Source organism: Chlorella variabilis (assembly GCF_000147415.1).
Source record: "Chlorella variabilis unplaced genomic scaffold CHLNCscaffold_6, whole genome shotgun sequence".
Classification (NCBI taxonomy): domain Eukaryota; kingdom Viridiplantae; phylum Chlorophyta; class Trebouxiophyceae; order Chlorellales; family Chlorellaceae; genus Chlorella; species Chlorella variabilis.
The window spans coordinates 150,941-160,500 of NW_005435082.1; the positions used below are offsets into that span (position 1 = coordinate 150,941).

Below are 9,560 nucleotides of genomic sequence, written 5' to 3' on the forward strand. Positions count from 1 at the left end.
ACTTTGCCTCTGCTGCGCTCAAACAGGTCACTGGTGCAGCATAGCCAACGCCTGTGAGCCCCCTCCGCCGCTCTCGCATACTGTACCCATGAGGGAGGCAGCACAGCCGAGCCCCAGGGCTACCGAGGCCCGCGCCGTGCTGGCGCGGAAAGGCAGCGGCCTGCGGCGGCGGACCCGCGGCACGCCCGACCGTCAGAACTCAGGAGGTGGGCTCAACGGGAAGGAAACGCTGCTGATCGACCAGGTGCGAGGCGGCACAGCTGCCGGGCGCCTGGCATGCTGTCGCTGCCGCCTGCCGGTGCTGCCACCGCCGGGGCCAGGCGCCCACGGCTTTCTCCCGCCCCTCCCTGCCCCACGTTTGGCAGCCAGGCGACGCCGCTGCCGCCGCATGCTGGCGACCTCCCTGCGCAGCTGCCGCCTCGCCACCCACCCTGCCCCTTGCCGCCAGCTGGCCGCCAACCATCGGCCGCGTGTCGTGCGCCCTGCCCTTGCGCCGCAGCCCCCGGCCTCCAAGTACCGCTCCTTCCGCACCCGCTTCATCTCTTCCATCGTCCTCATCGCCTCCTTCCTCACCATCATCTGGGCGGGGCACGTGCCCCTGATGTTCATGGTGCTGGGCATCCAGGCGCGTGGCGGGTTGGCTTTTGGCGGGTGGCTTTTTGGCGGGCGGCGGATAGTGTGTGTGTGTGTGACGTGTGTGTGTGAGTGTGTGTGTGTGTGTGTGTGGTGCTGCTATATCCACGCATTGCGTGGATTTTGGGGGAGGTGGGCTGCTGGCTGGTGCGGCGGTGCAGCGGGAGGTGGCGTACATGTGGGTCCGGCGGTGCTGGCGTGCCGTGCCGGGGCCTGGCCGCTGCGCCGACCCAGGCACTTGCCACACACTCGCCACACACAAGCCCGCCGCCAGCCCGGTGCAGCCCCCAGACGTGTGCGCCACCCCCGCCCCGCCCTGCCGCAGACCATGATGGTGAAGGAGCTCTTCACGCTGGCGCGCCACGCCCAGGCCGAGCGCAAGCTGCCCGGCTTCCGTGCCCAGCAGTGGTTCTTCTTCTGCGTGGCCGCCTTCTGGAGCTACGTCAGGTGGGGCTGGGTGGGCGGCGGCAGGCATGCATGTGCATGCGTGCGGCTTGGGCTTGGGCTTTGTGTGCTGGGCTGCGTGTGCGCGCGCGTGAGTCAGGCGGCGGCCGTCCCCAAGTGAGGGTGAGGGTGAGGGCGGTGCAACAACCCTTGGTCTTTGGTTGGCCCGGCCCTGCATCCCCGCCCGAGCCACCCTCGCCTCGCCCCGCCCCACGCCCCACACCCCACACCCTCCACCACCACACACACACACATGCCCCGCCCCGCAGGTTCATCAAGAACAACCTTGTGGTGGAAATCACCTCCTCCGCCCGCCTCGCCCGCATGTTTGGCTGGCTGCTCAAGCGCCACACCATCGTGTCCTTCTACCTGTACTGCGCCGGCTTTGTGAGGTGCGGGCGGGCTGCGCCCTGGCAGCAGCTGTGGCGTGGTGGGGAGGCTGCTGGTGCGGGTGCGGGGGCTATAGGCTGCCTTGTTTCTGTGCCGGTATCCCGACGCGGCGCTTTCACCTTGCCGCCTCCTTGCCCCTCTGGAGCAGCTTCGTGCTGACACTGAAGAAGGGGCGGTACACGTACCAGTTCGGGCAGTACGCGTGGACACACATGATCCTCATGGTGCGCTTTCTTCACTGGTTTTAGAGGCCTCTCGCCGCCCAAAGCCCATGCACCCACTCGGCACGCCCGGCGCCGCGCTCCACCTGCTCAGTGATTGCCACAGCACCGATAACAACTATCCAATACCACTCTCACCCCCCACACCACCCCACCACCACCACCACCGCCACGCCCGCAGGTCGTCTTCATGCCCTCCTCCTTCTTCGTGTCCCTGCTGTTTGAGGGCATCATCTGGTTCCTGCTGCCCACGGCGCTGGTCATCGTGAACGACATCATGGCGTACCTGGCGGGTGAGCCGCCTGCCCCTCTCAGCCGCCTGCCTGCCTGTTGGGGCTTTTCAGCCGCATTCTCAGCCGCATTTTCAGCCGCATTTTCAGCCGCTGTGCCTGACGCTCCTGGGGCGGGGCCCGCTGGCTGGGGCATGCTGGTGGGGCCAGCGTACTTGCTGAGGCCGGCGGGGCCCAGCTCCATCTTGTATCCATGATTGAGTGTGACCCAGCGCCATCCACCCACCCCCATCCCTGCCCTCAGGCTTCTTTTTCGGCCGCACCCCGCTGATCAAGCTGTCCCCCAAGAAGACGTGGGAGGGCTTCCTCGGGGGCTGCGTCGGCACAGGCACGCCGCGGCTGGCCGGAGCTGCCTGCTGCCACCCGCGAGGCGCTGCTGCAGCAGTCCCAGGGGGCAGGGAGCGGAGGGGTGGGCTGTGTCCGACCCATTCCTGGGGGGCTGGCCTGCCGCCCTTTGCCACGCCTCCTGCCTGCTCCTGCCAGCCTGCCCCGCCGTGCCCATGCGCACCGCCCCTCCCATCTCCCCGCCACTAGTCCCACCAACGCTGCCCTGCCTGCCCTGCCCTGCAGTGGTGGCCGCCTGGTATGGCGCCCTCCTCATGTCCCAGTTCAAATGGTTCATCGGCCCGCGCACGGTGAGCAGGGGCATGCCTCCCGCAGCCCGCTGCCCTCCCCGGCGGCGGCAGCGCTGGGCTGCTGCGCAGCGGCGTCGCCATGCGTGGCACAACACGCCGGTGCTGTCTCTAGCTTCACACCCAAGCCCCTCTGCCCTGACTTGCCGTCGCCGACTGCCGGGCTTGCCTGCCCTGCCTCCCGAGAGCCACCAGGCCCTGAGAACCATTAGGCCCCTCTAGCCCCCCCTCACTCCCTCCTGCCTCCCCTCACCGCCTGCTGCCTTCGCTCGCCGCCTCCCGCCGTCGTCTCTCATTGCCTGCCGCCTTCCCCGCGGGCCCCCACCCCTCCTCTCCTGCAGGACCTGTCCATTTGGAAGCCCATGCCGTGCGCCGAGGTGCCCGAAACCTTCCGGCCCCACACCTTCCGACTGGCGGACGTGCTTGTGAGCCTGGGGGTGGGGAGGCTGTGAGGGTCTGGCTGCGGGTGGCGGGCGTGGCGGTTGGGGGTGGTGACAGGTGTGGCGGTGGGGCTGGTGGCTGGGGGCGGTGGCTGGGGCTGGTGGCTGGGGGGTGGTGGCTGGGGGCTGGGTGCAACCTTTGGTTGGGCAAGTCACCCACCCGCAGCCGCCACCCAGCCGCCACCCGGCCACCCAACAGCATGCACGTCCCCCGTCCCTTCCCTTTCCCATGCCCCACTCCACACTCCCCTCCACCCCCACCCCCACCCCCCACATGCAGGACGATGCCAACCCCGCCCTCAACGACCTGGTGTACAGCGTTGGCGCCCTGCTGCCGCCCCGCCTGCGCGCCGCCATCGCCGCCTTCTCCTTCACATGCCTCCCCATGCAGCTGCACGCGGTGCGCCAGCAGGGCGCCCGCCGCCGCTGCCCTGCCTCACGCTGCGCCGCGCGGCCCGCGCTGCGCCCGCCCTGGCTGCCAGCCACCACTGGCCGCGCCTGCTGTGTGCTGCTGCTGGCTGCTGCGCGCTGCCGGCTAGGGGTTGGTGGACGCGGGTGCCCCCTCGCCTCCCCACCTCCCCATGCGGGCTGCGGCCCCGCTCGCCGCCTCCCCCTTCCCCCACCCCATGCACACACTGCACGCGCACACACCGCGCTGATCACCACACCGCCCGGCACACTCCCCACCTGACTTCCTTGCTCCCGCCTGGTTTCTTTCCTCCCGCGGTGCCCGCAGGTCTCCCTGGCCATGTTTGCCTCCTTCATCGCCCCCTTTGGCGGCTTCTTCGCCTCGGGCTTCAAGCGCGGCTTCAAGATCAAAGACTTTGGGGACTCCATCCCAGGGCACGGTGGCGTGACAGACCGCTTCGACTGCCAGGTGGGCGCCAGCTGGCGCCAGGTGGATGCCCCGGCGGGCGGCCCGGCGGGCGTTCCTCCACCTGTATGGAGTCGGGACGGGGCGCCCCCTACGCCTCCCTGGCGCAGCTGCCTGCCACTGGGGCTGCCCGCCTGAAGCCTGCACAGCACACGCTCCCCAGGCACATGTCCGATGAAGTTGGCGCCGCCTCTGCCCGCCCCACCCGTACCCCACGCTCATCGGCAACTCACATCGCCCTCGTGTGCCCCTGCTTTGGTTGAACAACACACATGGGTTAAACACTGTGTCCGCAGGTGGTGATGGCGGTGTTTGCCTACATCTACTACAACAACTACGTGGCCCCCAGCAGCGCCTCTGTGGGCACCGTCATGAGCGCGGCACTGAAGCTGACGCCGCTGCAGCAGGCGCGTGCCGCGTGTGTGCACGTGCGGTTGAATGAGGGTGTACCTGTGTGTGCACCTGTGTGTGTGTGTGCACCTGTGTGTGTGTGTGTGCACCAAGTGTGTGTGTGTGTGTGTGGTGGGATGGGCAGCAGGCAGGGGAGGTGTAGGACCTGCAGCCTGGTGAGGTCCTTCCGGGGCACCGTCTGGTGCCTATGTGGGAGGCAAGGCTGGGTTGGGAGCACGCTGCCGGCTGCGCTCAAAATGCCTTTTCCGATCCTGCCTGGCTCGCCGTGGCCGCCTCCGCCCGCCCCGCCTGCAGCTGGAGGTGCTGGAGCGGCTCAGCAACGTGCTGCAGAGCCAGCAGATGCTGGCGCCGGCGCTGGGCGGCGCGATAGCCAAGGCGGCCAGCGCGGCGATGGGAAGATGATTCTGGCGGGCTCTGGGCTGTCCGAGCAGCGGCAGGGCAGCGGCACAGCGCTGCTGCCGCTCCTCGGGCGCCAGCACAGGTCTTCCGCTGCTTCGCGTTTCTTCCAGACACTTTGCGCTTTACGGCCGCTTTCTCAGATCCCCACCATACCCACACAGCCTTTGGTACACGCACTAACCTCTCCACTTTTGTCTGCCGGCATCGGACCTTCCTTCCAATTTTGCTGCCCTGACTCTGTACCAACCCGACACTGCATTGCTCGCCTTCTTTGTGTCAAGGAGGCATCGCCGATGCACCAGAGCCACCGACTCTGTGTAATTTGTGGTTTCGAGGCGTCGCAGTGCAAGCCTAGGCAGCACCCGACAGCGTGCAGGAATCACACAGAAGAGAAACAACCAAGCGGACGTGGGCGTGCGCCGGCGCCGGTGGTCTGTTTTGATGCCCCAGCGCAGCCCCTCAGGGCTCTGCCGCCACTGGCGCTCAAAGGCAGCCAGCTGCGCCTCACTGCAGTCCAGTTCGGGGCGCTTGCAGACGCAGCTCACGGGCGGTGGCAGGCGCCATCGGGAGCTGTCGGCATGTTGCTTCCGTGCCCCTGCTAGCTCTTCCGCTCCCCTGTGCCATCCCCTATCTCGCTTGATGACAATGCAGCAATGCAACAGCAGTACCCCCAACCCAGCAAGGAAGCATAGGACGCTCTGGGGGCCGCAACAAGAACACACAGACAGAGAAAGAGGTGGGCAGGCAAGCTGTGGGCCGCACACCTCAGACCGAGTCCGTCGACTGGCTGCTGCTGAAGCTGGACGGCAGCGGCGGGGAGCCCGCCGTGCCGCCGCCGCCGCCGCCGCCGTTTGTCAGCGCGCGCGTCACGGTGGCGGCCATGGCCGGGGGAGGGCTGGGGGGCAGGTCATGGCTGTACAGCTCCTCGATTGCCAGGTAGCCACCGTGTGCCCTGCAGCAGCGCCAACAGGGGCAGCCCAGCCTCAATGCAAGACATCCAGGCTAGCGCTGCTGGGCCTAGAGGAGCAGAGCGGCCGGGCATGGGTATGCACCAGCCGTGGAGGGTATAGCCGCGGCGCCCATCAGCGCACCTGACAATCTGTTCCGCGCCCCGCAGCAGCTCGGACAGCACAAAGGCCTGCCGGGGCGCCACCTGGCGCCGCAGCAGCGCCTGCAGGGCAGGCCGGCGGTGTTTGTGTGTGGGAGATGTGCGATGTTGCCGTTTCACCCAGCCGCCAGCCCCTCCCACAGCACTCTCCCTTCATGACCCTGGGGACCCCACTCCCGCCATAGCGCTTACGCGCCTGCACATCACCCTGCCAACCGCCCCCTACGCTCGCCCACACGACATGCCCACCCGCAGCGCCAGCTGCGGCCCCGTGGTAGTGAAGTCAGCCAGCACGCAGCGGGCAGTAATGGCCTGGTCCACATCGGGGTGGGAGCTAAGGTACTCTGCAGTACATGCAGGCGGTACATGCAGTACAGGTATACACAGGCGTCCAAGTGGCAGGCAGCAGGTAGGCAGCAGGTAGGCAGCAGGTAGGCAGCAGACGCAGCGACAGCTCGGCGCCCGTAGCAGGGCATGTGTGTGCAGAGGCCAACACTGTCAGCCGCACCCAGCCTGTAAAGAAAAAGCAGGCTGGCTGCCTGCACAGCCACCCACCCGTGATGTCCTTCTCGATGTGAGCCAGCAGGTCGACGTCTCTGTACCGCAGGGTCAACTGCAGTGCAAGACGGGCGGCAGGAAGAAAGCAGCGACGTCATTACTCCTGCTACCCTCCCCATCTGTGCTCGCTTTACCCCGCAAGTCTGCCACCTGCGGCCTGTCCCCCTCTGCCCCTTCCCCCCCCCCCAAAGAATATGCTTAGAAGAGAAACAACAACTCCCCCGCCGGCCTCCCACCGTGGCAGTGATGAGCGGCAGCTTGGGCAGCACGCTGTCACGGCGCAGCTTGCTCTCGTTCACCACAATCAGGTTCATCACGTCCTGGAGAGAAGAAGGGGCAGGCGAGCGCAGACGCAGCAGCGGGAGATGGTCGAGCAGCAGCGCTTGAGCCCCCGCGCTGGGGTGGGGAGGTGGGGGTCCAGGCTGCCTGCCGACGGTGTGGGCCAGGTAGAGTGCATCAGGCTAGACAGCCAACAGCTGATTGGCGCCACAGCAGCGCACCTTGTTGTTGATGTACACAGGCAGCTTGTTGTCGCCCCGCACCACGGTGCGCATGGGAGCGATGTTTTCTACCACACCTGCATGCAGGCAGCGGCGGCAGCAAAGGAGGAGGCACAGGCGCGCCTTGGCTTGCGGGGCAGGCAGGCAGGCGGCAATCCTGTCAAGCGCTGCCGCAGCCGGCCCAGCTGGCTGCCTGTCAGAGCAGCTTCCGCTCCTGCTGCAGCTGTCTGCCTAGCTTGCCTGCCACGATGACCGACCCCCCCAGGCTCTTCAGCTGGATGCGGTCGCCCACGATGAAGGGGCGGGACGAGTACTGCGGGCAGGCAGTACAGGGGGAGATGAGGGGGCACTCGTGCACAAAACGCTTGAGACACGGGGCACGGGGCAGGCGAGGTGGCACGGCAGCACGGCACGCTCACGATTTGCAGCGCCGACACCACGTTTTGCATCGTGCTCTGCGCCGCAAAACCGACGGCCACTGCAGGGAGCAGCAGGGCACAGCTCCAGTCAGCTGGCTGCGATCAGCATGGGACTCACCGCAGTGCGGTCCGTCCTGGGTGCATGCAGCGGCTTGCGGCAGACGAAACAGAAGCCGTGCCCACGAGCGTGTTGGGCAGCCTGGGCAGGCGCCCGCCCTGCCTTCCACTGGCATGGCATGCCGCGCCCGCACCCGTGCCGATGCTGCCGACGGCCAGCAGGGGCTGCACGTTGACCCCAAAGGCGTTGAGGGTGACCATGGAGGAGGCCACGACGATGGCCTGAAGAAGAAAAAAGGGGAAGCTTAACAGAAGGGTGGCCGGCGGATGGGGAAAGAGACTTAATGTGAAAACGACATGTAGTTGAGATCGGCCCGGTGGAGGTGGAGGTGGAGGTGGAGGCGTGTGGCGCACCGCACCAGGCCTCCACGAACCTCAACCTCAACCTGGCAGCTGCGCAGCACGCTGCTATCATTGGCGCTCGGAAGCTGGGGCACCCGTGGGCGTGCAGGGGGCTCCAGACAGGCTGCTCCCTGGCACACACAGCCCAGGTGGCACCACCCCCTCTCACCCATGACAGCAGGTTGCTGAAGGGCACCAGCACGCGGGCCAGGTTGGGCTCGTCGCCCCTGCAGGGCAGCGCACCCGCAGGTGCCAGCTGAGGTGCCAGTCCAGGCATGCTAGCGTAGTACGCACATCAACGGGCACCATAGGTTATACGCCAGCAGGTACCAAGCACTGGCGGGCACCCAATGCTGTCGGCAGACAGGGCACCGATACGCCATCAGGCAGCGAGGTACTGCGCCAATAAGCCAGCAGGCAGCGAGGTACTGCGGAAATACGCCAGCAGGCACCGAGGTACTGCGGTCCTCTCACGTGCTGCTCTGCATCTTGGCCAGGACCGTATTGATCACGTGATCCTTCCAGGAGATGAGGAACCAGGCCCTGCACGGGGGTGGGACGAGGGAAGGGCAATGCGGGGCATGCCGGGCAATGGCAGGGCATGTCGGGACCAGAGGGACGTGGGCCAGGGCCAAACAACAGCAGCAGACCATAGGGTGTCTGATACACAGCAACAGCAAAAGAAGAAATGGCAGGAAAGGGGAGCGCACGGTGCGCCTGGGCCCGCGCATGCACGGCAGCCCAGCGTGCACGGCAGCCCAGCGTGCACGGCAGCCTGCCGGAGCAGCCAGCCTCACGAGAAGATGATGAGCACCAGCTCCGACGTGTCCTGCATCAGCTGGGAGGTGTGGTTGAAGAAGTCCAGCAGCTGGGCGGCCGCCAGGTCTGCGGCGGCGGGGGGGGGAGGGGGGGGGGGGCAATCACGGGCGTGCTTGGTTGGGCAGCGGCGTTGCAGCGGGGATAGCCCCATCCAGGCCACCGCAGGAAACATCGCGGCATCGCGGCTCGCAACCTTCCTCCCATGTCCATCCAACCGACGCCATCAAACTGACTGAACCCCAAGAGCAGCCACCAAACCCCAAAACTCAACAGGCCAGCCACCCAAAGCGTGAAAGGCCAGCCACCCAAAACTGAAAAGGCCAGCCGCCCCCCGCCCCGTGCCTCACGCGACATGGTGTGCACGCTGCTGTCCAGGCGGGCCACTACCACGTCGGCAAAGGCGGAGGCCACCAGCAGGATGTAGAAGAAGCCGTACCTGCACCACACCGTACCGCACCAAACCCAAGCATGGCCTTCAGCACGCAGCGCTGATACATCTGATAACAGCGCCTCGGACACCGCTTGTCCGAGACCACAGGCCGCACGGGGTGCGCGGGTGGGTGGCACACGGCGCACCAGGGCAGCAGCACCAGCGCGGGGCGGTGCACCGAGGCCAACGCCGTGGCAAAGAGCAACTCCAGCCCGCTGCTGCGCCGCATCCGCTCGTTCACCGCCTCGAGCTGCAGGCAGGCAGGCAGGCAGGCAGGCAGGCGGGCAGGCCCGGAGAGCAACGTGAGGTGAGCAGCGGGGGCCCGCCGGCAGCAGCCCCGGGCCTGCTGACGCTCTCCCGACGGCACGCGGCGGTGCTGCGCCGCCGCTGCCGCCTCACCTGCGCTCCCACCAGCGCCAGCAGCTTGTTCCCTACCACCACGCCCACCACGGTTGCCGCGATGAGGCCCAGCGACCGCACCGCCGCCTGCTGCAGCGTCATCTGTTGCAGCACCTCCAGCAGCGGCACGCCCC

General features: G+C 67.3%; 3 protein-coding genes across 3 annotated transcripts; 1 reads left to right on the forward strand and 2 right to left on the reverse strand.

Annotated features, from left to right (window-relative positions):
- Positions 1-88: 88 nt before the first annotated feature.
- On the forward strand, positions 89-4,737 carry CHLNCDRAFT_143470 (hypothetical protein; the record flags this gene model as incomplete). Its single annotated transcript, XM_005848976.1, has 13 exons — positions 89-244; positions 500-610; positions 959-1,080; positions 1,347-1,469; positions 1,616-1,691; positions 1,870-1,981; positions 2,223-2,387; positions 2,549-2,613; positions 2,952-3,047; positions 3,331-3,450; positions 3,787-3,927; positions 4,221-4,352; positions 4,630-4,737. The coding sequence occupies 13 exons, from the start codon at positions 89-91 to the stop codon at positions 4,735-4,737; spliced, it is 1,527 nt and encodes a 508-aa protein (XP_005849038.1).
- Positions 4,738-5,499: 762 nt separating this feature from the next.
- CHLNCDRAFT_143471 (hypothetical protein) lies at positions 5,500-6,954 on the reverse strand (the record flags this gene model as incomplete). Its single annotated transcript, XM_005849179.1, has 6 exons — positions 5,500-5,686; positions 5,826-5,905; positions 6,092-6,186; positions 6,398-6,455; positions 6,637-6,720; positions 6,901-6,954. 6 exons carry the CDS (start codon positions 6,952-6,954, stop codon positions 5,500-5,502), a joined length of 558 nt encoding a protein of 185 aa, XP_005849241.1.
- Positions 6,955-7,096: 142 nt separating this feature from the next.
- CHLNCDRAFT_143472 (hypothetical protein) lies at positions 7,097-9,528 on the reverse strand (the record flags this gene model as incomplete). Its single annotated transcript, XM_005849180.1, has 9 exons — positions 7,097-7,213; positions 7,320-7,378; positions 7,571-7,658; positions 7,948-8,005; positions 8,253-8,321; positions 8,576-8,663; positions 8,945-9,033; positions 9,174-9,277; positions 9,427-9,528. The coding sequence occupies 9 exons, from the start codon at positions 9,526-9,528 to the stop codon at positions 7,097-7,099; spliced, it is 774 nt and encodes a 257-aa protein (XP_005849242.1).
- Between the last annotated feature and the right edge of the window lie 32 nt (positions 9,529-9,560).